General features: G+C 39.3%; 4 protein-coding genes across 5 annotated transcripts; 3 read left to right on the top strand and 1 right to left on the bottom strand.

The window, feature by feature from the left end:
* The first annotated feature begins 711 nt into the window (after positions 1-711).
* LOC146633778 (Golgi apparatus membrane protein TVP23 homolog B-like) lies at positions 712-3840 on the top strand. Its single transcript, XM_085352497.1, has 8 exons — positions 712-755; positions 905-972; positions 1063-1207; positions 1284-1439; positions 1687-1776; positions 3166-3291; positions 3383-3511; positions 3612-3840. The coding sequence occupies exons 1-8, from the start codon at positions 744-746 to the stop codon at positions 3636-3638; spliced, it is 753 nt and encodes a 250-aa protein (XP_085208623.1). The 5' UTR covers positions 712-743; the 3' UTR covers positions 3639-3840.
* A 1564-nt stretch (positions 3841-5404) lies between these two features.
* On the bottom strand, positions 5405-8384 carry LOC146633779 (5-hydroxytryptamine receptor 3A-like). Of its 2 annotated transcripts, none has more exons than XM_085352498.1 (9): positions 8321-8384; positions 8057-8199; positions 7897-7941; positions 7697-7803; positions 7439-7608; positions 6914-7029; positions 6074-6284; positions 5814-5972; positions 5405-5661 (listed from the first exon to the last, which is right to left on the bottom strand). In XM_085352498.1, exons 1-9 carry the CDS (start codon positions 8382-8384, stop codon positions 5405-5407), a joined length of 1272 nt encoding a protein of 423 aa, XP_085208624.1. The 2 variants fall into 2 exon arrangements, with proteins under 2 accessions (XP_085208624.1, XP_085208625.1); XM_085352499.1 differs by having other exon boundaries at positions 8057-8180; positions 8311-8384.
* A 6794-nt stretch (positions 8385-15178) lies between these two features.
* Positions 15179-16318, top strand: LOC146633780 (inward rectifier potassium channel 16-like). The gene has a single exon (XM_085352500.1). It carries the CDS (start codon positions 15179-15181, stop codon positions 16316-16318), a length of 1140 nt encoding a protein of 379 aa, XP_085208626.1.
* Positions 16319-17056: 738 nt separating this feature from the next.
* On the top strand, positions 17057-22446 carry LOC146633781 (inward rectifier potassium channel 2-like). Its single transcript, XM_085351646.1, has 2 exons — positions 17057-17213; positions 19074-22446. Exon 2 carries the CDS (start codon positions 19322-19324, stop codon positions 20636-20638), a length of 1317 nt encoding a protein of 438 aa, XP_085207772.1. The 5' UTR covers positions 17057-17213; positions 19074-19321; the 3' UTR covers positions 20639-22446.
* The last annotated feature ends 1872 nt before the right edge of the window (positions 22447-24318 follow it).

A 24318-nucleotide genomic window follows, 5' to 3' on the forward strand; every position in this document is an offset into this window, starting at 1 on the left:
TTATCGGGATGATAGATGTCTTATATCGGGTTATGAGATTTTGGTCATATCGCACAGCCCTATTGAAAACAGTGAAGACCTTACAATAAATACGACTAGTCAGATCTGCTTTGCCCACGTCTTTTCCTGTATAGCTTAAGAAAAAAAAACGAATGAAAAAAATCATCTCCCAACCACCACACACACAAACGAAAAGAATCGGTCAGAAATGTTCACATTTCTAACTTCACTAGCGATTTAAATGGTGCTATAAATACAGAACTTTTTATGTCGAATCACTGGCTGCATTAGTTTTGGGGGGTTTACGCCCTTCTGTTTGAAGACTATAGATAGATTATAGATGCCATAATAATTGAAAAAATACATCCCAGCGTTACCTTTGTACTGGCCCAGTGACTGTAAAGAGAGTTGTGACGACTCACCTGCTCTGACACGCGCCGGTGTTGTAGTGTAATGACCAATTAACTTTCGCCTCTCGAGTTCCTTGCCCTTACTGCCCTTTTTAAAAATTACAAAACAAATAAGTTAAAACGCAACAAAGAAAACGCTTTCCCAGAGCCCGTACAGCAGATAGGCTACTTATTAATACAACAAGCTTAAAACATAAACGGATAATCTACGTATTTGGGAGTGTTGTGCTTACCTTTGTGTCTGGCAAATTCAAAGCCACACCTTCGCGGGGTCCTTAGCACACGGGTTTGTTTACTACACGTCACCAGGAAGTAGAGCTTTCTGGTGCCAAAATGCAGAGACAGGTGATCGAGCTTAAATTTGAGTTGTATCAGTATTTAGAAGAGATTATTTTTTGAAATAGGCGTTTTAGACTGTTTAATATTTATCAAATAAGAGTAAAGCGCCGTAGCAGGTACTTTTCTCGGTGTGTTTAACTTTGTTCTGGTTTCAGGACACTCAGGATGCCCCTCTTTTTGGAGAAGAGGATGAGAATAACCAGAGAAAAAGGTCCAAAATGAGGTAAGATGTTGCACTTAATGTGTTTTTTTTTATTTTTTTTAGCCCAAACCTCCTTAACCACGAACTAAATTCTCCATTTGGGGGTTTCAGACATCCTCTGGTGTCTTTTTTCCATCTCTTCTTCCGAACAAGTGCCATCTTGGTTTATCTCTTCTGTGACATTCTCAGCGGTCGCTTTGTTGTCTGCATGGTCACCATCATACTTCTGCTATCATGTGACTTCTGGACTGTCAAGGTGGGTAACGTTTCACCACAGGGCTAAATGCAGTTATATAAGTAGCTGCCACGCATAATTTTTTTTTTTTTATAAGGGAATAGATCGTGCCTTAAGAGTTGGCAGTTCATCTTGTAATTGGAAGGTTGCCGGTTCGAGCCCTGGCTCCGACAGTCTCAGTCGTTGTGTCCTTGGGCAAGACACTTCACCCGTTGCCGACTGGTGGTGGTCAGAGTCCGGCAGCCTCGCCTCTGTCAGTGCGCCCCAGGGTGGCTGTGGCTACAATGTAGCTTGCCATCACCAGTGTGTGAATGTGTGGATGACTGGATGTGTAAAGCGCTTTGGGGTCCTTAAGGACTAGTAAAGCGCTATACAAATACAGGCCATTTACCATTTACCACTGCATTGAGATTTTTTATCTTTTTACTTTATCATTTATTAGAAAAAAATTACTAAATGCATCTGGAAAAGATTATGACAATTTACCTTGTGGGTTTTAGAATGTATCCGGCAGATTGTTGGTGGGTCTTCGATGGTGGAATCAAGTGGATGAAAATGGGAAGAGCCACTGGGTGTTTGAGTCAAAGAAGGCAAGTAGGAACTAATCAGCTTTGAATGGGTCTAAGGAGCTTGGAAAGAAAAGAATCTGATCTTCTCTAAGTTTCTTTAAGATGTTTCACCTCTCATCCGAGAAGCTTCTTCTGTTCTAAGAACAGAAGAGAGAGTCACAAGTTTTTAAGCTTAAAAATGTGTGACTCTCCACCAAAGCCGAAGAAGCTTGTTGAATGGTTTTCAGGGGTTTTATCGATTTTTAGCATTATTTTTGAATCGTTTTTATCATTAACCCGGTTTCCCTGGGTCTTTTCCCATATGTTATGAATAAATCTTTTTTTTCCTTTGGTACCGGTACTGGTTTTATTTTGTTGTATTCATCCATGACACCTTAAAGGCCGGTCCGTGAAAATATTGTTGGACATAAACCGGTCCGTCGCGGAAAAAAAGTTGGGGACCGCTTCCTTAGACTACAATGACCCGGATGACTTAGAACCTTCACAGACATCAGGTATGAAAGGTTTAAACCACCAGCTTATAGATGGAAAAATAGAAAAACAAGGGAAAATGTACATACACAGCCACAATATACAGTCACCTAAAAAAAGAGTTTCCACACTCTTACTGCTTCCATTGGAATTAAAAGAGTAAGAAACATCCAAGTTCTTTAAATCAAATGTACTTGATTAATTGATCAGCAAGTGTAAGAACCTCTAAAAAAGCTGTTGGTAGTTTGCTGACCTGTTGATTTTAATATGTGGCCATGCCAGCAAATTCACTCCAAGGTCAGATCATATAATGCGATCTGACCTATGCAACCTAGTTGCAACATCTTAGACTCTACAGGCCTCAGTTTGCATGTTTAGAGAATTACTGTGTGGCTTATTTGGAAGGTTTTGTGAGAGAAAAAAACTCTTCTCTGGTATCTTGGTATCTTAGGCCATCTGAACAAACCACAAGTCTTTAGGAATAATGTTCATTGGACATATTTAAAGAAAACCAAACTCAACATGTCACCACATATACTTCTTACTGACAAGACCTGTGCACCTTGCAGTCAGTGAGTCAACTGTGAACACCTCTGGATGCTAAAGTATTGAAATTGGTCCATATGTCAGGATAATGATCCTAAGCACAACAGCAGATCTACACCACACAAAGAAAAGACTCAGAGCTCGAAAACCTCAATGAATTGAAGCAAATGGTACAAAGAAGAGTCCAACACAACATTGTGAGAAACTCATCCAGAAAACAATCACTTCAAGTTCTTTAACTTACTGCTGCTAAAAGTGGTTCTACAAGCCACTGAATCATGGGGTGGACAGGACAGACTGCACAGATTTATGTGACATCTTCCTTTTTCATTTGACTGATGGTGATATAACATGTGTATATATATCTTTAAATATGTCTACTTTTCTTAACAGACGCACAGCAAAAACACAAAGTCCAGCGCAGAATCCCGGGTATTCTGGCTCGGCCTTCTTGTCTGCCCCATTTTCTGGATCCTGTTTGTGTTCAGCACTGTCTTCTCCTTTAATATTAAATGGCTGGTCAGTTTAGAGTTTCAGCGTGTAAGACACATTCCTGACAACTTAAATAGCTGCTGATTATTGGCTGACATCTACTTCTTGTTTCCTCCAGGTTGTGGTAATATTGGGCTTGGTTTTACAATGGGCAAACCTGTATGGTTATGTCAGGTGCAAGGTGGGTGGAAAGTCTAACCTGAGAAACATGGCAAAGAACTATCTCGGTGTCCAGATTCTTAAACGGGTATGTGAATCATCATACATTAGCCCTTCTTTTCTGTAGTTTGTCTAATGAACTTTTACATTAATATTTTCCTCTTTTTTTTTTCTTTTTTAAAACAAAGGCAACGAAGCAACCAGAAAGTTTTTGAAGTCAGCTGCTGGATGGGCCTGTTTCTTATTTAAAAAAAAAAGGTGTTTGGTCTTCTTTCACAGCACATGGGTGATTTCAATTCCAGGAAGAGGATTTGGATAAGGAAATCATTCCTTTTATCTTGAGGGTGTGCCACTTTGTAGCCTTTGACAACTCATGCATTTTTGTAGCCTCATGGAAAAATACATTTTACTGTGCATTATTGGGAAAATGTATGTAATTACCTGCTACCTACCCTTTTTATGGTGTTTGATATTGGGTATTGTAAAGACAAAGTGTTTTGCAGTTTAGCTGTAAATTTATACAAAAGTTGGTCATTTTTGTTAAGGTATGTTTATGGGAAATTATATGTTATGGTAAATAAGAAAATAAAGGTTTACTGTCATTTTTGGGTTGAAATTTGAATCTTACCATTGTGGTAGTCCAAATATATTATTGTCGTCAAAAAGTATTTAAAAGGCTTAGGAAAGATTCAGCATGTCTATACTCTCTTAAAACACTCTTGTATGTGTCATGAGATTTCGTCATGTGACCCATCAGATTTCATAGAGCCAGGGACTATTATCTTGTGGTGCTTTCCACCAATAAGAATGTCAAAACTATGAAATGGGTATTGACTTTCTTAGCTGCTCATTAACGCAAGGAAAAGTAACAGTAAGTCAAACAAATAACCACTTGTTATCACCAAGGCATACAGAAGTCCAAACCAGGTGCCACTGTTGCCAGCTAAGAGGAGGAAACTGTGGCTACAATTTTCATGCAAATTGAACAATAGACGATTGTCTCAATTTCTGCTGTAGCACTCCGATACTAGGTTAGAATATGGCATAAACAGCATGAAAGTATGGATTCATCTTGCCTCCTGTCAAGGAGGTGGCGGCGTAATGGTATACAGGATCATTTCTTGGCACACTTTGGGTCCCTTAGTACCCACTGCCACGAAGCTGAAATGATCTCAAACTGGTTTCCTGAACATGACAAAGAGTTCACTGTACTCAAATGGCCTGCGCAGTCACCTGATCGCAATCTCAATAGGGCATCTTTGGAACGTGCTGGAAGGAGAGATTTTCACCATTGAAGTGAAACCGACAAATCTCCAGCCAGCATGTAATGGTATCATGTCAATGTGGACCAGAAACTAAAGATAGTTTCCAGCACTGTGTTGAATATTCCATGAATAAGGCAGTTCTGGCAAAAGAAACCCCAACCCAGTACTTGAAAGCTGTACCTAATAATGTGCCTGATGACTGTATATCGTCCCAAATTCTAAATATGAACATCCTCACAATTTAGTAGTGTTGTGCAGATAAACAGAGGTCCAGCTACTAGCTAATCTCATAAATATGTCAAAGAGGAAAATCGATTAATAACGTTGTCGCCAGACTGCAGGTGAATCATTCAGCCACTTGGTGGCAACAAAGGAACACTTGGGTTTAGCAGATCTGGTAAATATGTGGATATAATCACAATAAAGAAACCCTAAAAATGATTTTTAGTTCATGGTGAAAGTTAAATGTCTTTATTTCTCTTATTTTTAGAAGTATGCAATAACATCTTTTTTGCTAAACACCCAAAGACACAGTACAACTACACATTTGCACACATCTGTAGACATCTGTAATTAGCATATCATAGTGACAGTGTGGTTTAACTAATCTAATACACACATGCAGAGGTTTTTATCAGTCATTGCAGCTGACATGTACCCTAAGATTTAGCTTTAAATAAATGTAGTTTGGTTTTAAGAGCAGCTCTTAATGCACATCAGTTATACCAGAAATCAAAATGGTTAACTTCACATTTATAATTTAACATTATTACAGTCATCATAACAAGGTATCCAAGGCCACCAATGAAATAGATCCAGAAAAAAGTCTTGTCCAACATGTCGGCAAACTTGTGTTGTCTCTCCTTTTCCGCTTCGTTGGTCTCATGAGTTTCCAAGTATTTGGCCACTTTTCTGAGTATTCGACTGTTCTCTGAGCCATTCGGCTGGATGGTGCTAATGTCAGCTTTAGTTTCTGGAGGGATTGAAATCATAGTTAGAATAGGTTATGCCATTATTACTAAAAAAAAAAATCAAGCCTCAATAAACATCAAGACACCTCATACATAGTAACAATTTACAGTTTCAATATTTGCAGGATTTGCTCTACAGTCAAGTCTTCCTCACCCTCATCCTCATTTTGTTCCTTGTTTTCTGTAATTTTGGGGGCTGATCCTTTGGACCAACAGCAGAAAACCAGTTGGCCTTCTAGGGATAGCCTAGTAGTTAGCATGGACACCAGCATGCTCACAACCAAGAAGATCAGGCAAATACAGAAGTGGGGTCCTGCAGCACAAACAAATTAGTCAGGTTTTTTATTTAACACCCAGTGTGAGGCCATGTATACGGTTTGTTTGTGCACATGTTTCTCTTGTAACATGACTCACGGATTATTGGGCTGCATTCACTGTCTCCAGGGAGCTGGCTATTTAGGATATTGATAAACAGGGTGAAGCTGAGCACCAGGGTGACCTTGAAAGCATTGCGTCCTCCACCTCGCAGTGGCAGAGCAAAGCTGACTATATCAACAAAGAGGATCAAATAACTGGGCAGCATCAATGTTAAGAACGGGTTGGTAGGTTTGAGTTTTAGTTCCACCTTAGGAGTATAACAGAAAACATAGCAGAAGGAAATAAAGTAAGTGGCTTTTCATTTTTGAAAGAATCTTTGTAACACTTGACATTTTTTTACACCTACAAATTTCCCACGTGTGGGACTAATAAAGGTTATCTTATCTTATCTTATCTTATCTTATCTTATCTTATCTTATCTTATGTATATAAATGTTAGCCAGTGTTCAATTTAAAGATGAAAAGGACGTTATCTAAGGATGCAGCAGTTAATAAGATAAGTCCTTTCTTTGCTCGTCCTAGCTGTTGAAAAAATGTTGGGTCACCATCATATGTGACAAGAGAACCAGCAAATCCCCCCCCCCCCCCCCCCCACGAAAGAAAGTGGGTCTATGTACAGCCAGATTCTTTCATTTTTGGACAGTGACACAATTTGTCACTGCAGTAAAGGCCCCGAAACAAACCTTGTTGACACTGGCTATGTCTTCTAAACTTCAGGAATTCAAAAAACACAATGATAATCATTTAATTTATTTTTAGTCTAATTCGTTTTTAACTGCTGGAAGGGGGGGGGGGGGGGTGTATAAAAATGAATTTAACTCTTAAACAGTCACTGCAGTACCCTTAGTTACAAATGGCAGGCCTGGGTGAACTTACCTGGATGTAATTGCGGTCATCTCGTTTTTTCTGAAGTATTGCAGCCATCGTTTGCCAGTCTCCGTGACTATTATCACTTAGTCTCACTTCACCAAACACCAGTGTTGTACCACATTCTGAATAAAATTAAGTCTGCTTTGAGATTGCTTATTTTAAAATAGAGTCATAAAGATAATTTCTTTTCAGTAATCGAGTGACTTCTTAGCAATATTGTAAGACACAAATTAAAAGCAGTAAAACTGGTAGCAAAGACCTGCAATGAATTAAGTTATATTGAAGAACTGCAGTTACCCTGCTTTTTTCCATGTTACACTTTTATGATCGTTGATCATAAACGGTGATCAGCGGTGTTGTTATGAGATTATCGTACTGTTAAAATTATTACAATTCCATTCAAATGGTAATGCATAAATTTTACATTTCAACTTATACAAATGGCCAAAAAAGTACGCGAAAACGAGACATTATAAAACACATCTCAGAAATGATCACATATGTAGTATATTAGTGAATTGCTGAGCTTACTGTCAGTGTCCCAGGCTTGTACTGCAACAGGACACACATCATAAGCGAAGGGATAGTTGAACAGGTTAACTTCACAGTCCACTTCTGCATTTATGATCAGATCGTCCTTCACTGTGCCGTTACTGTACACCAGCACATTAGCAGAGCCATGCTTCAGAGTTGATGCCATTCTACACAGAAGAGATAAGTGATGTCTCAGAAGAATTTTAGCCATTGTTTGAACTGGCTTAGTGATGGCTCTTGGATGAAACTACTTACGCGTTTGTTACAAGGAGCTCTGGAGTCCAGATTTTGTCTACTGGCAGAATTACTTCATCAAACTTGTACACCGATGTGTCCCACGCCAACTCAGGATCTTCCCATTCCTGTGTTTTCAAATCAAAATTTATTTTTTTCAAAATAATGTTTTGGGGTTTGTTTGTTTTTTTTACTTTTTTAAAAAGTATTTTGAAGCTTACGATCGAGGCTTGTAGAAGAATTAGTAGACGGAGTTGCTTTGTGTTCTGTTGAAAACAAATTAGGTAACAAAGAACTGTCATACAGAAAAGTCACCAAAGAGGTGTAAATGGAGAAATGAAAATATATATATTAGCTCCACTACAAAAAGTTAATACTTACAACTTCCAGAGTCTGGTACTCTAATTTTGGCACTCGGACTTCGTGAGTGCAGCTATCGTTCTGTGGCTGCGACAACAGATTTTTATCTATCAACACGTTACTCAGACATCGGCGACTTGTGCAGTTGGATGAATGCACATGTTCTAAAATTGGAGAAAGTTTGAACATAAGTTTGAATACTTTTTACAACACTTTTTCACTGTTCTGCTCCCTCTTACAATATATTTTGTAGGATAAGCTTTGACAAAAGTAAGGTGCACTTACCTACAGTTATTACACTCAGTAAGAACATAGTCCTCACTAAATTGTGGGAAAGAAATTTCAGCATTTCTGTAGTCTCTAAACCGGACTTTATATCCAACTAAAAACTACAAATTGACCGACCAGTTGTGTGCAACTTTTTACCATAACTGTCCTATCGTCCTTGTTTAGGTTCAGCCCAACATGTCACTTTTATAACCCAGCTATGTCGTGTAACCTCTTAGAGTGTGCACGCTTCAAGACACTGACGCACAATAGCCTTTAGGAACACAATAACATGGTTATTTACAGAGGGTTCAGTGTGTTCGTGAGTGATCCTGTGTAAACAGAGAGCACATTTATTTCCAGTGTATTTTTACCTACTGACAGATACAGGTAGCTCCAGCTGCTTTTTGTTATTAGAGCTATGCTAATCTGCCTAACTATGGGCTGTGTATGTCATACATAAGAGTGAACTGAAGCAACCAGTAATACAGACAGTAATGCTGAATGAGGCTGGTCTGCCAGCCATAGATTCAGAACAAAGATCTGAGACATCTGTGGTTTAAGTTAAGTTGAAAAAAGGCGTGACCATTGATCAAACATCTAGTTTCGACAGCTGCATGATGAAGTCACTCAGAAGCTTATTAAGTTACATAATGCTCAGTCGAAATTCTGCATTGAGCTGGTACAATACATATTTTTTCATATGTAAAGACATATTGTTGCTGTACCCTATAGGCAGTATAATTATGGATTATTAACAATGCGAAAATAAACAGATCTCTCTGTCTTTCAAACTGCTGTGCCTCTGCGTGTTGATTTTAATTAAGGCCATCCTTAAATTTCGAATTGTACAGCAATTATGTCATATTATGTTAATGAAAATTTGAATTAATATGCATTTGGATTACATAGTTGTAATATAAAGAAAATAGTTATAATAGTTCCAGTAAACTAAAATTTCTAAAAAAACAAACAAACAAAAAAACAAATTTGGCCTCAGTAATATTTTATGTGCTGGAAAGCATGTGCTACTGTACATTTAACTCCTTGCATGCTTGACACATGATTTAACAACATCTCTTAAATTAAACCCTTCTTGCCTCTTTTTCCAGCTCAAAACACCATCTTCTTTTTTAATCAAAGCTTTCTCTTAAAAACTCTGTAGATTGTCTTTAATCTGATTGTTTCCTTACCACTTTTTCGTGGTGGATCACTACAGCATCACTCCTAATCCATAGCAGTCACATACCTTTCAGTCACAGACACATAGTCTACATCAGTGGTCCCCAATCCCAGTCCATGAGTCCCGTTGTCCCTGCAGGTTTTAGATGCGTCCTTGATCCATCACAGCTGATTTAAATGGATAAATTAGTTCCTCAACATGTCTTGAAGTTCTCCAAAGGCCTGGTAATGACCTAATCATTTGATTCAGGTGTGTTGACCCAGGATGAGATCTAAAACCTGCAGGGACACCGGCCCTCGTGGACTGGGATTGGGGACCCCTGGTCTACATGCTTTCTAATAGTCTTGAAAATAAAGTGAATTAATCTTGGCCCATCACTTGCATGGCCCTTTAATTCTAATCTTAATTCAGGTATGTCATAATGTGTAGCCTTGCAGACATTGAATTATGTATTCAATATTGAATATATTGAATCCTACTTGTTATTAATCTCTGGCTGTCTTCCACAGTATGTCTTTTGTCCAGTCTTCCTTCTCTCACCCCACCTGGTCGTGGCAGATGGCCCCGCCCCTCCCCGAGCCTGGTTCTGCTGGAGGTTTCTTCCTGTTAAAAGTGAGTTTTTCCTTCCCACTGTCACCATAGGGGGTCATATGATTGTCGTGTTTTTCTCAGTATGTATTATTGTAGGGTCTACCTTACAATATAGAGCACCTTGAGGAGACTGTTGTTGTGATTTTGGCACTGTATTAAAAAACATGAATTGAATTGACAGTCAGTATGAGCTTATTTTATTGGTTATCTGATCAAAATCTTCTTTTAACTAGTTTACATTTTTACTTTTACCTCTTATTTATTTACAGTTTCTCCCTCCACACTGTGCAGGGCCATACAGGCCTATAAAGACATGTATGGCCCTGCACAGTGTGGAGGGAGAAACTGTAAATAAATCAATAAACCAATCAATACACCCTTGTGTAACCTTCATATTTTTGTGTTATCAGTCATGTAGTTAAATAGATATACTATTTCCTGTCTGTTTTCACTTATTCAATATAAAGCTGCTGCTTGCAAGTGACGCACTGATGAACTTCCCTTCCAGGTTATCTCTCAGAGGAATGTCTCTTATCTCTGTCTTCACACATTACTTTAGAAAACCAGCTTCGTGAATCAGGCAGGTTTTGAAATGGAGGGACGATCATGTTCTATTTTTGAAAGCACAAGAAGTTTGTTTTGCTGTTGCTGACCTTGTTGCAGCTAAATTTGCTCTTATGACTGCAGTAAAAGTGGTTTGAAACGTAGTGTGTACTTTCGGTTCACCTGTGATCTTCCTTGTCTTATCAGAGCTAAATTGGGGACAATTGAGACAAAGAAAATCTGTGTGCCAATGACAAAGCCTTTACATGACTGAGCAAAGGTTAACTTCTTTTCTAATAAAGCACAGAATTTTAACATGAAAAGGCTTTCAGAATCAGAATCAGAATCAGAATACTTTATTGATCCCTGGGGGAAATTATTTAACAGACATACCAGTTTTGTCGTAAGGAACTTCTAAAATATTCCATAGGTCATAAATTCTTGTATCCAATAAGGGTTCAAGGAGACATGCTAGCAGTGATATCGCAAAAAAATGGGACTTTGCCTCAGGACCAGGCCGGCCCCCTACAATGTCACACTTTGCAGCCAACTAAATGTGAAGGTTACCACAACTTGAGCAACACATCGTCTTATGCTTGGTGGAATTGATGGACTTGTGACACCTGACGTACTCTGATCTACTCTGCAAGTAAGTTGAACATGTTTGTGCTTTGCAATGGGTTTATTAAAGGGGTACCTAATGTGTAAGACAGCGTTTTTAATCGAATGATCATATTTTCTAATAAAAGAATTAACTTTGTGAGCTACAAAAAAAACGCTAATAGAAAAAAAGTGCATAGTTTCTTTTACTTAATAATTGATAATATTTAAAAGACAAGAGGCTACGTTTATAAAAGTAAAGCTCACAAAACTCACAGAAAACAAAAGAGACATTCAGTTATAATAAGTGGATCCTAAATAATCTTTTATTATTATTATTACTCTAAAAACAAGGAACTAATTTGGAAAGACATTTAAAAACAAGCGATAGTGATATATACATTGTAAACTGCAATGAGTTAACAGCATACTGGATCTGTGTCATTTCAACTGTCTTGTAGAATTCCTTGAGGGTGGGAGTGGTCTCAGTTTTCTTAGATCTGACTGTCCTTGTCATTTGACATTCAGGGAACAGACTGATTGTTGCAGCAAATATGAGTCTAGCATTCCCCTACTTGTAATCCAAATACCTTTGCACTTGTTTTCCTGTTTTTTTCTGTGCATTAATTTAACATATACCAAAATGCAGACATCACCTTGACATAGTTTTCCATGGAAGACTTAGTAAAAAGTAGAAATAAGACAGTTCATCTTTTGGGCTGACATTTATTAAACTGTCATGAACACTGATTTGAAGATGATGTTGATTGACACAACTGTACAAACATTAACATTATTTGGTTTCATAATTAAACCACAGGAGATGTAAGATTAGACCTATTGAGTAGCCATTTATCTCGAGAGCAGATAAACAACAGCACGCAGCTCATTCAAATAAGTAATAAAAACACTCACTGGAAGGACATAGCTTATTGATCTGTGACTAAGATCCTGAAGAACAAAACTGGTAACAAGCTTAAAGCGGTGCCTTTGATTGTCAGGTGTCATTTATGATATCAATAACACCCGAAGTAGGCGTGTGTGCTGCAGACAAAAAGTGATAAAACCGTCTTGGCTTTGCCTTATTTTATGTGTTACTAAAAGAAGTAGGTGTGATTAAAGTTTGACATCTGAGGTAACATTTGGAGGTGAAAACTGTTAGAGGTTGTTGGTGAGTAATTATTTACCCTTTCGATAACAAACACAGATTAATAACTACACCGCACTAAGGTCAAGATTTTTGCTTAATTAACCGAGACAAACCGAGACTTAAGTTCTTAGGATTCGAGTGAAAAGTTACAGTAGCTGGCCTTAACTTTTTATGACTTTAATTTCTCAGAAGTCATTTAAGATAAGATAAGATAAGATAGAACTTTATTAATCCCTCGGGTGGGTTCCTCTGGGAAATTCGATTTCCAAAAAAGCACAGCACCGACAGAAGTTACAGAGTTATACACACACACATATATATAAATACAGAGACAATATAAATAAAATATACGAAGGGGATAAATAGAATAAATAGGAATAAAAATAAAAATACAAGTGAATTGCACATTTCAAGTATTGAGTCTATTGCACCGTTGACTATTTACAAAAGTATTGCACAAAAGGTATTGCACAGTGAGGTGAAGAGGCACTACAGCTTAGTTGTTCCCTCCTTTGTCCTCCTGTTTCCCCTCCCTCTCCCCTCCAGAGAGGAGTTAAACAGTCTGATGGCGTGTGGGACAAAGGAGTTTTTCAGTCTGTTAGTTCTTGTCTTTGGGAGAAGCAACCTGTCACTGAACAGACTCTTCTGGTTGTTTATGGCCGTGTGCAGAGGATGCCCAGCATTGTCCATAATGTCCATCAGTTTCTTTAATGTCCTTTTCTCTGCCACTGTCACCAGAGTGTCCAGCTTCATGCCGACCACAGAGCTAGCCCTCCTGATCAGTTTCTCCAGCCTGGATGAGTCCTTCTTTGCTGTGCTGCTCCCCCAGCACACCACAGCATAGAAAAGTACTCCAGCAACCACCGACTGGTAAAACATCCTCAGGAGCTTCCTGCAGATGTTAAAAGACCTCAGCCTCCTGAGGAAGTACAGTCGGCTTTGGGCTTTTTTATACAGGTACTCTGTGTTGCATGACCAGTCCAGTTTATTGTCCACCCACAGCCCGAGGTACTTGTACTTGTTGACCACCTCCACCTCCTCCCCCTCTATCTGAACCGGCAGTGGACCTGCTCTAGACCTCCCGAAGTCCACAACCAGTTCCTTAGTCTTTGAGGTGTTGAGTTGCAGGTGGTTTGTGTGACTCCATGCGACAAAGTTCCTCACCAGACTTCTGTACTCCTCTTCCTGATCATCCCAGATACACCCCATGATGGCTGTGTCGTCTGCAAACTTCTGAATGTGGCATAATTCAGAGTTGTAGCAGAAGTCAGAGGTGTACAGGGTGAAGAGAAGAGGGGACAGCACAGTTCCCTGTGGTGCTCCTGTGCTGCTGACCACTGTGTCAGACGTGATGTCCTTCAGCCTGACGTACTGTGGTCTGTCGGTGAGGTAGTCGGAGATCCAAGCCACCAGGCAGGGGTCCACCTCCATCCTGCAATTTGCACTCTGTTATCAAAACACTGGTCACTGCTCCCTGCTGGCCATTGTCACATCTGGAAGACAGCAAACTTGGCTAAAATTCAAAACTAAAGAGATTAGCCGAAGTGATTAAAAAGAGGTTTTTCACTGAGGAAAATAGGTTTTCCCATAGCTTGAGTTAATCTTGTTGGATGGTCGGGGCCTAATCTATATAAAGCAACAAAGTCTGTAACAGTGAGTAATTTAGCAAGCAAAATGTGTTAAAGTAAAGAAAAATGCACAAACAATACAGTAAAGGACGTATCATTATGAAAGAATTATGTCAGGCACTCAAACAGAATATTAAGCTTGACAGGATAAAAAAAAATACACACTGCGTAACATCTAACAATTCTGATCATTAACAGTTGAAAATTGAAATTGAAAAAAAAATTGATCCAACTAAGTTAATGCAATATTCTTCTTACTTAAATAACGGTTAAGTACAATAGGATCAGAAAACTAGTGTTTATGGAAGCTTGTTGAAATGCCATGAAATTGACATAGATCTGCCTGGTAACTGTTTTTTGGGCTTTTTTTTTCCACTGGTAGAAACATACATGTTTGTTCTTTTTACCGTAAAACAAAGCTGGTGTTTTGTCCAAGACAAAAACAACATAAGAGGAAGAAAATGGCATACTTACAATATAACAGAGGAACATGCCGTGCTTACATACGTCTGTGTAATTGCCCTAATAACAATTTGGTATCAATATGATAAAAATGGTTTTGGACCTGGATTATATCTGACCTCTCTTAATGTCTTATATAACTCTTTCTATGCAATTGATGGCTAAACTTAAACATTAATGTGTGCGTGCAAGTTACAATGCTCGGCTTGTGGTTTGATCATTCCCTGAACGATGACTGATTTATTAATTTTTTTCACATATCTGTACTAATGAGTCTGACCAGGGGCGACCACAGCGCTATTTTTTTATGCCTAACTGTAGATTTATTAACTGGCTTATTTTCAGTGCTGGTAATTTAACAGAACTGAAAAGAAAAATTCCTATTCACAATTGCACTTTTTTATAATGTGGCCATATAAGTGCTTATTGAAAGCTTTGTAATGGAACTTTTTAGTTAATCATCAGCCAACAAGAAGCAGGTGATCACGAGGTCTATTTTTTCACACCTGCTCATTTTCTGCTAATAGCCAAAGGCACAGAGTGACCGTGGCTGCTAAAACATGAAGGTTTTGAGTCTGCATCTACATTTTAGTCACATGTAATGAGTGAATGAATACATGACACGTTATTCAAGGTAAACTAAAAACTTGATATTTTAGTCTGCATTTTCATGTCATCTCTGTCTTTCTGCAGGAGACTGAACTTTAGATTTAATCAAGATGAGCACAGAAAGAAGTGAGCAGGTCATTGATACCTGCTGCACCACAGTCCACACGCTGGGCAGGCAAAATGCAAAGAAGGAAAAGAGTCTCCGCTACATGCAAAAAGATGGCAAATTCCCTGTGATGTTTCAACAGGCCCCTGGAGACTGGACCACATATTGGATCGACATCTTCACCAGTCTTGTAGAGATCCGCTGGAGAATGATGTTCCTTATTTTCTCCCTTAATAATATTGTGTCTTGGCTTCTTTTTGGTCTGTGTTATTGGTTAATTGCCCATGTAAATGGAGACAGTGATAATGCAGATGACGATCTCTGTGTTTCAAATGTGCGCGACTTCACTGGGGCATTTTTGTTCTCAATGGAGACCGGGGCGACTATTGGTTACGGCTACAGGCATGTAACCGAAAACTCTATTGTAGCTATCATTGTGGTGACGATTCAAACTGTGTTTAGCTGTCTTCTTGACACAGTTGTCATTGGCGTTGTTGTAGCTAAGATGGCATCTGCTCGTAAGAGAGCCCAGACGGTGGGTTTCAGCAGATGCGCGGTGGTCAACTTACGAGACAGGGTTCTGTGTCTGTCATGGCGCCTCGGGGACTTCAGAGGTAATCACATCCTGGAGGGGGTCGTCAGGGTCCAGTTAATCCGCTATGTAAAACAGCCAGTGGGGTCACTTGTAATCACTTACCAGGACTTAGATATAGAGGAACGGGAGATTGTCCTCGCCACACCTACCACTATTATTCACAAGCTAGAGCCTGGCAGTCCCCTGTACAACATGGGTCCTGATAACCTGCGGGACAATCGCTTTGAGCTGGTAGTTTCTTTCACCTACACAGGGGACTCCACAGGAATACTCCACCAAACACGTGCTTCCTACACATCAGCAGACATCCGCTGGGGCCAGCGTTTCCAGGACGTGCTGAAAATGGGCAAGAAACACTACAAGGTGGACTTCAGTCTTTTTCATGTGACCACATGGGTGCCGGTGCCTTTCCTCAGTGCAGAGGAATACAACAGGAGGGGACGTCCTGCAGATGGCACCACACTTATACCAATAGGGAAGAGAAACAGACACATTGCTCAGGTGAATCTTAACATCAATGAGGAGATGATCCTGCAAACATTTTTGTAGATGAAATGACAAAAGAAATCAAAATGAAATTAAAATGCAACTTTCACTGTTCCCATAAAGATTATGTGATAAGGTGAGCTTTTGTAAATATGTTTATAGCCAATGTAAAATCATATAATACAGCATTCAGAAATTCATGTTTGCTTCTGCCATGTAAAATGAAAGTGTAAGTGAAATAAACTGGAAAAATCTTCTCTTTGGTCATTTTAAAATGGGTTTTATTTCTAATTGCATGATAAAAATAGTACCAGTCATAAAAACTACTTTGAGTCCTGTGTATGTAATTACCTTTGTAGCTCTTTACCTCCCCCTTGTGTTCACCCACTCAATATTCCTGCAGTCCTAGAGATTTTTGTGCAGGTCAGAGATACAGTCATATCGTTCTCGCACAGTCACTTTATTTACTTTAGACTTAAACACCGATTAACAAACACCTTACCTTACCACCTTACCTACATTGTATTCCTGTGACCAGCGTCATGCATGTTTGTTGCTTGGTTCCAGTTTCACCGTGAAGTTTTAAAAGTGATGTACACTGAGTGTCCCAGTCTGCCAAAAAGTACATTAATAAATAAACTATAAATAAATAAGAACGATATAACCTCTTTTTGGACTAGAAACCTTAAACAGGCGCTGCAGCTTTCCATTGGTTGTCACTGCCACAGGGGCGGGGATATGCGCACGTGTTTTTTTATAGTCTGTCTTTTCAACCACAAATATCTTCTCTAGTATTGCTGGAGAGGGTTATGGCAGAATTTACAGCTCCACACGAGAAGCCAGAAAAAAATACTAACAGAACGTCGAGATTTAAAAAAGGGCAAAGTGCGCATATCTGGCGCACATATGGAACTTACTGCGACAAGAAACGATCCTATTTGCAGCCAAGGACTAACAGGTAGGTAAAAACATGTGTTGTGGGAATGTTCTGTGTAGTTATGGATGTGGGGACATTGGGAGTAGTTGAATGTGCGTGTTGATGTTAAAAACGTGAAAAATGACTTTTCACGGTTTTTAAGGAATAAAAAGTTTTGATCAGAAAGTAATACCACTTTCTGCAACAATATTATTGTTGTTGCAGTGTGGTTTCAGAGACTGCAGGATGTGAACTGGATGTTCTGCAAGGATTGTCTTTGATTTGAACTAAACTCTTAACTCTGTAGTTGGCGCGTGATAAACATGTTGTTAACTGTCTAATAAAAAAGGAAATAACATACAGCATACATACATATGTATATCTATATCTATATCTATATATATGTATATATACACATACATATATGTATGTATGTATGTATGTATGTATATATATATATATACATATATCGATTTGTGTGATGAAAAATAGACCACCTTTATGTAACCAGTTTCCATCTGCCTCAGCTGTTAGCTCTAAATGAGAACACATGCAAAACAAACAATCCCAGGTTGTGCAGCCTTTGGAAGCCTTTTCTGTCACCATGAAACAACCTGCTGTAATAAGTGATGTGATACTGAGCAGATAAAAGCTAACTGAGCGGGAAAGTACTGAATAGTGCAATAAGGAAGGAAGCTTGCAATGCACTCAGTGCAGGTTTATCAGGACGTGCAAAGCTGGAGACTCCATCCAAGTGTTTGAGTTTGTGTCCCACAATACACCAGTATAATTGCTTGTATAAGACTCCTTGCAAGTGTATGGGAGAAAACAAAATAAGATAAAACATTTAAAACTTGGAACAAGCATGGTTTAAATTTCCTGAAAATACCAAGTAAAATACATTGAAACCTTGAAACCTATTAAACATAATGTTTTGGCATGCTTTGCTCTGTGTAAATGGTGCCTCATATTATGAGTGGCCTGTTGCTGTTTCAAGTTGACCCCACAATGACATCATAATAAGTTGAGAAAACAGAGATGATGCAGGGAAACCACGTCCAGCAAATCTTATCCCATGTGACCTTTGACAATATCCAAAACAATTTAAATGACTTGAATGACTATCGAAGAGCTTTGTTGTTGTTGTTTTTTTTAACGAGCTACAATTTCAGAGTTAAGAACAATCAGAATATTCACTGAAAAGGGCTCTGGACTTCATTTATGCACTTCAGATGTGAATCTCTGATGAGATAATGAGTTTTAAAAGTGGAGCAGTGATTTATTTTGGCACCACCAGAGCGTGTCTGGCTGTCCATAACCTTTTGTAGCCTGTGGTGTTGTATTTTAATGGACCTCTCATGCCACACACATCAAGTCAATAGCTTTTCTAATTTAGCTGTCCTTGTTGTTCTATTACATATAAAGCAAGGCTACTGCTTCATTAATTGTGGTTCAGGGCAACTCTGTATTCGCTCAGTAATGACATGTAATAGCTTGTGAATGTGCTATAGGTTTTTACATGCATGCAACATATGATTCTGTTATGTCTGTCCAGAGCTGCAGCTTGTAATGTATTTTTCTTTAAGAGATTTACTAGATTAACATGAACTTGATCTATAATTTGACTCCGTTCCCCAAGGAAGGGCCCGCCCTAATTAATACTTATATTAAGCAGTGTAAACATAATTTCCTACTTTGCCAGGTGTCTAATGCTTTCCTTCTATTACTGCTAATTTACCTAATCTGTTGACTGTGCTTTCTGACTGCTCAGTTTATGCATTTTCTGAGAGTATACTAGAATTGTGCTATTAACTTTAGATGTGCACTGCATTATTTATTTAACAGCTACCACACACCTAGCTGTGCTGATCTATGTTGTCTCTCTGTCTATAATTTCCACAGCCCACTTTACTAATGAGGTCCAAGCCAGGCATCAAAGAAGAGTGACCAGCCCTCACCAACAGTGCTCATCACTGGCAGAGAAGCACAGACCTAGTCTCCCCCGTCCCTCACAGGACTGAATCCTGTTTCCCACATTTTCTGCACAAGTTTGTCCTCAAGATCATTTAAAACTGTTTCTCCAACGCTTCTACCAAAAACTTAGACTGTTTTCCAAAGCAGAATCGGCCCAGCCCTCCCAAGAGGAAACTATGGGGAGTGTGAGAGGCCACCGTTACAGCATTGTGTCCTCTGAGGAAGATGGCATGAAGCTAGCGAATATTGCCATGCCAAATGGCTACGGCAATGGCAACGTCAACAAGGGGCATACGCAGCACCACCACCAGAGCCGCTTCGTCAGGAAGGATGGCCACTGCAATGTGCAGTTTATCAATATGAGCGAGAAAGGCCAGCGTTACCTGGCAGATATCTTCACCACCTGCGTGGACATTCGCTGGCGCTGGATGCTGGTCATATTCTGCCTTTCTTTCCTGCTGTCATGGCTGTTTTTTGGCTTTGTCTTTTGGTTGGTGGCTCTCTCTTATGGGGACTTGGAGAATGAGACGCAGATGTGTGTTTCCAACGTGGACAGTTTTACTGCTGCTTTTTTGTTCTCAGTGGAGACACAAACCACAATTGGCTACGGTTATCGCTATGTGACGGAGGAATGCCCCATTGCTGTTTTTATGGTCGTCTTCCAAAGCATCGTAGGTTGCATCATTGATGCTTTTATCATCGGTGCCGTCATGGCCAAGATGGCAAAGCCCAAAAAGAGGAATGAGACGTTGGTGTTCAGTCACTATGCTACAGTGGCCATGAGGGACGGCAAGCTTTGCCTGATGTGGCGGGTGGGAAACCTGAGGAAGAGTCACCTGGTGGAGGCCCACGTAAGGGCCCAACTCCTCAAGTCCCGTACCACTGCCGAGGGAGAGTTCATCCCTCTGGATCAGGTAGACATTGACGTAGGCTTTGACAGTGGCATTGACCGAATTTTCTTGGTTTCTCCAATTACCATTGTTCATGAAATTGATGAGGACAGCCCATTTTATGAGCTGAGCAAGCAGGAGTTGGAAACATCAGAGTTTGAGATAGTGGTGATCCTCGAGGGCATGGTCGAGGCCACAGCCATGACTACTCAGTGTCGGAGCTCCTATATTGCCAGTGAGATCCTCTGGGGCCACCGCTTTGAGCCAGTGCTCTTTGAAGAAAAGAACTACTATAAAGTGGACTATTCTCGCTTTGACAACACCTATGAGGTGCCCAGCACGCCCGGCTGTAGTGCCAGGGAACTGGCTGAGAAGAAGTCCACTGCCTCTAGCTCGAGGAACTCCTTTTGTTATGAGAATGAAGTGGCTCTTGAAAAAGTTGAAATGGAGGAGGAGTTTGAGGTGGAGGAAAACATGGTAATGAGGGGTGTTGAGGTTTGCGCACTTGAGGACAGAAACACAGATGAGGTGTTAGACTCTGAATGCAACCTTGACTCTTTGCCTTTAGAGTCAAGGCCTTTGACGGTAGAATCAGAAATATGAACCCAGGTTAAAAACTGTCACAGGGTACGTGAAGCTTCGTATGACTTGGGTCTCTATTGCTGTGTTTGAAAATACAGGGCAAATAAACCCTGCAATTTGAGTATGAACTTCTCAGTATGCAGAAGCTCTCACATGAAACAACACGTACAGACAAATGTGTTGTGTATGGTGAAAGTGGTGAGAGATTAACTGGTTGCATGGTGCCAGAGGAATAAAATGGGAACGATGCCTTCGCTAATACACACTGTGCAGTTTGTTTTCGTGCACAATGCAGAATATTATCCACCGTAAAACATTTTACTAGAATAGTCAGTTCATTTAATGACTAAATTTGCCTATTTAATCAATTGCATATTCGTAGTTTGCACTTTTTGCATGGGGTTCATCTATGGTGTAATACCTCATCCTTGTGGAATAAATGTCACAAGGTGTGATTAGCTAGACTAATTTTATATATATGTAATTTTATACATATATAAAAAACAAGGAATTATTTGAATCACATGTTTTCATCATTCTTTGCAGCAACAACCCAAACCTATAAATTTCTAATCATACATTTAATGACAACATTTTTGTTTAACAGGCTATAACATTTTTACAAGTTCAACCACCATTAAATAAACAAGGTATCATTTGTTAATGAGCTGGTCTCTTAGCGAAGTTTATTTGCAGTATTCTTCAATGTGTTGGTCTGAAAGCTCGATTGAGGATTAAAATTATGTCTTGCACAGATTACGGGCATAAGTACACTGCTGTCCTCAACCTATCATCTTGTCTATAGAGCATCTCTTGCAATGTGTGCCTTAACAGAAGTTTTAGTCCCAGTAGAGGCACTCAGGTGGTTTGGCTTCGACTACGCACACAATGCATTAGATGTAAAGCAGAAGGAGTAGCATTAAGATGTGATTCATTGTGCAATATACTGCCACTTCTTACAGGTCTCTGTGTTGTAATGTGCAATACTGTTCAGTGGTGGAAAGTGACAGGAAGCTCAACCTTTAGCCAAGGCTATGAATGTTGATGACAGCTGCTGCTAAGTTACATATTGTATGTCAGACAGAAATCTAGAAGCCAAAATGTATTATTTGTGTTTTAAAGCGTTTTGAAGTTTGCCGATGCAGCCTATAGTTTTATTTCTAGCTATAGAGAAGCATGACTCTTGTCGGTGTGTTTTCCAAAGCTTTAGTGCACTTTCTTCCTCATTTGAGATTTTTCCTCCCAGTAAGAGCAGAAACTAGGTTATTTCCCTAAAAGCCAGATGTGCACATATTAATAAGAGGCAACTGTAACACATCTGTTAGTTAATTGGAAACTTGAACTGATCCTCATCTAACAGAGCTTGGCTTTTGAAACACTGAATTATTTGAATAGCTTTTTAACATGTTATTTTAACATCAGTGTTCTTGGCAACTTGGGAGATTTGCAGAATTTGGAATTTTTTAACCTTTTAGCTTCCTTACTGTGGGTCTTGTGAAGTTATTTGTCATTTCTGAATGGACCCCTGCTTTGTCTTATGAAAGATCAGGACTAATAATTCACTTACAATCAGAAATCCTGGCCGGATGGAGAGGGCTTGACTTCAGTCTTACGTAACATTAAGCTTTACCTATTACTCTAGGAGTTATTATGACACATTCGAGCGTGGATAATGTCAGTGGATGCCAGAACACTGTAATGCTTTTTTGGTAAGGAAATCTCACATGGGCACTTCTCCTGTCTTAGATTTTTATTTTTCTACCAGGGTCTTCCCACCTTCCTGCACAAACCACAGACTGAACTGATTTTTTTTTTTATCTTTTGTAAATTATAATGCAAATACTGTATTCTGATATTGCAGTTGTTGAAAACAGTTTGTCCTTTTTTCAATAAAAAAATTAATAAAATGAAATCATTGTGAAGTTGATGCATTAATTGTAAACGCCGCATCATGGAGATATTGTGTCTGCATGATCTTGTGATCTGACTAACTATCCATCCTGCTCTGTCGCTTTTCCCAGCAAAACTTTATAAAGAGCTGTGTGGTGCTGTGACCCAAATTTCCAGCTGTCAAAGCTAACGCCATCAATTTCTGTATTTCAACAAACTGATCCACTCCACTTCTGTGAAAGCCCACAGTGGCAGGTGGCTTAACTGGATATAATTTTTAATGACACAATGGAAAGAATTTCGACTTCACTTTTCTCTGCCTTTTTCCGTAAACTGTGGGAAATAAATTCTGCGGTGTACAATGTCTCAAGGGAAAGTGTTGATATGTAACAGTATAATATCAGAATGCGTAGCTCTGCTACTCAAATCCTTTGCTAAGACTTTATTTTGAATGGAGATGCTCTCATATTCTCTTAGATGCTTCAGTTGAAATGATATATGTGCTGCTCAGTAAAACAAATTGCGTAACAAACCAATATTCTAGATGCAATATGCAGAGGATATGCACCATGCAATGCCTCTAATTCCGCATTTATATGCACAAAATACTATTAAGCCACAGATCTGATCAATGTAGCTGAGTAATAGCTGAACTTCTGTTTTGCAGGTTGACACGGCTATCTGCAAATTTAGCTATTTTCCATCCACAGCACAGACTGATCCTAGTCTCATCCATGCTGAATGCAACAGATTGATCTCGCACATCCGCTGGGAGGCAGTGGGCCGATTTGATTTGTTTCTGCATAGGAAGTGTCCCAAGCCTCTGGGCTTTTTCCACATTAGCCAATCAAAATGCCACAAAGCTGGAGTTTGGAATAAAATTGAGGGTTATCCCTTTTTCCTTCATAGCAAATTAATTTTAGTTCAACAATTACAATTTTCTGTAAAAATCAATCTTGTTGTCAAAGAAAGGCAAAAAATTAATTTTAATTCTTATTAGCTGTAAAATCCTATAAAGCCGAGTCCATATTTGTAGCTTCCTTCTAAAAATATCTTCTTAATTTCACCAGTATCATCTCTAAACTTTTGCTATGATCACAAAGAAATTTCACTGGATGCGGATGGTGGATGGTGACTGTTTAGTCCATGCTGCGTGCCCTATTTGCAAGAAATCGACAGCCAGCGCCGGCCTGAGAGCTCCTGTCAATGCTTCTGATGACGTCTCTCTGGCGAATTCCCTTGAACTGGCTTATTAGCAATAGACTGATCAATCTGACCTTCAGATTAGAAGGGTGAATGTAAACATAAACAATTAACCAGCAGAGTCAACCAACACGCGAAAGAACATACAGTATAGCTTATGGGTTCATGTTAAATATGGTAGCAGTTGCAGCAATTTGAACAAAAAAAACCCTCTGACATACTCCATGTTTCAGACCTGAACATAAATAACACATTAAGATATGACCTCCTGTCAAGTCTGTAAAGGCAGAAATGTCCCTGGATTATCTCAATGGCCATCGCTTGCTTAAAGTTTATGGTCATAATTTTAAAATGTATTAAAAACACAGTCATATTTATTGCTCAAGAGGAAGACTGTCTGTAGTCTGGAAAGTTGGTCACATCTAGGAGGGAATTATATCAGAAAAACTATCCGAGCCTCATCTTATGTGGGCCACATCCGCAGCTTGTCACTTTATAAATAGCTGTAACAGTGTATTTGCCCTGAATTAACGTCCTAAGTGTCCTGGTGAGGTCATTAGGCGGCAACAAGATTAATGCTGTAAATCAGATTTAAAAAAAGAGGGGGG

Source organism: Diplotaxodon limnothrissa, linkage group LG4 (assembly GCF_057381915.1).
Source record: "Diplotaxodon limnothrissa isolate DT_005_m linkage group LG4, D_limnothrissa_male_GT1.1, whole genome shotgun sequence".
NCBI classification, from domain to species: Eukaryota; Metazoa; Chordata; class Actinopteri; order Cichliformes; family Cichlidae; genus Diplotaxodon; species Diplotaxodon limnothrissa.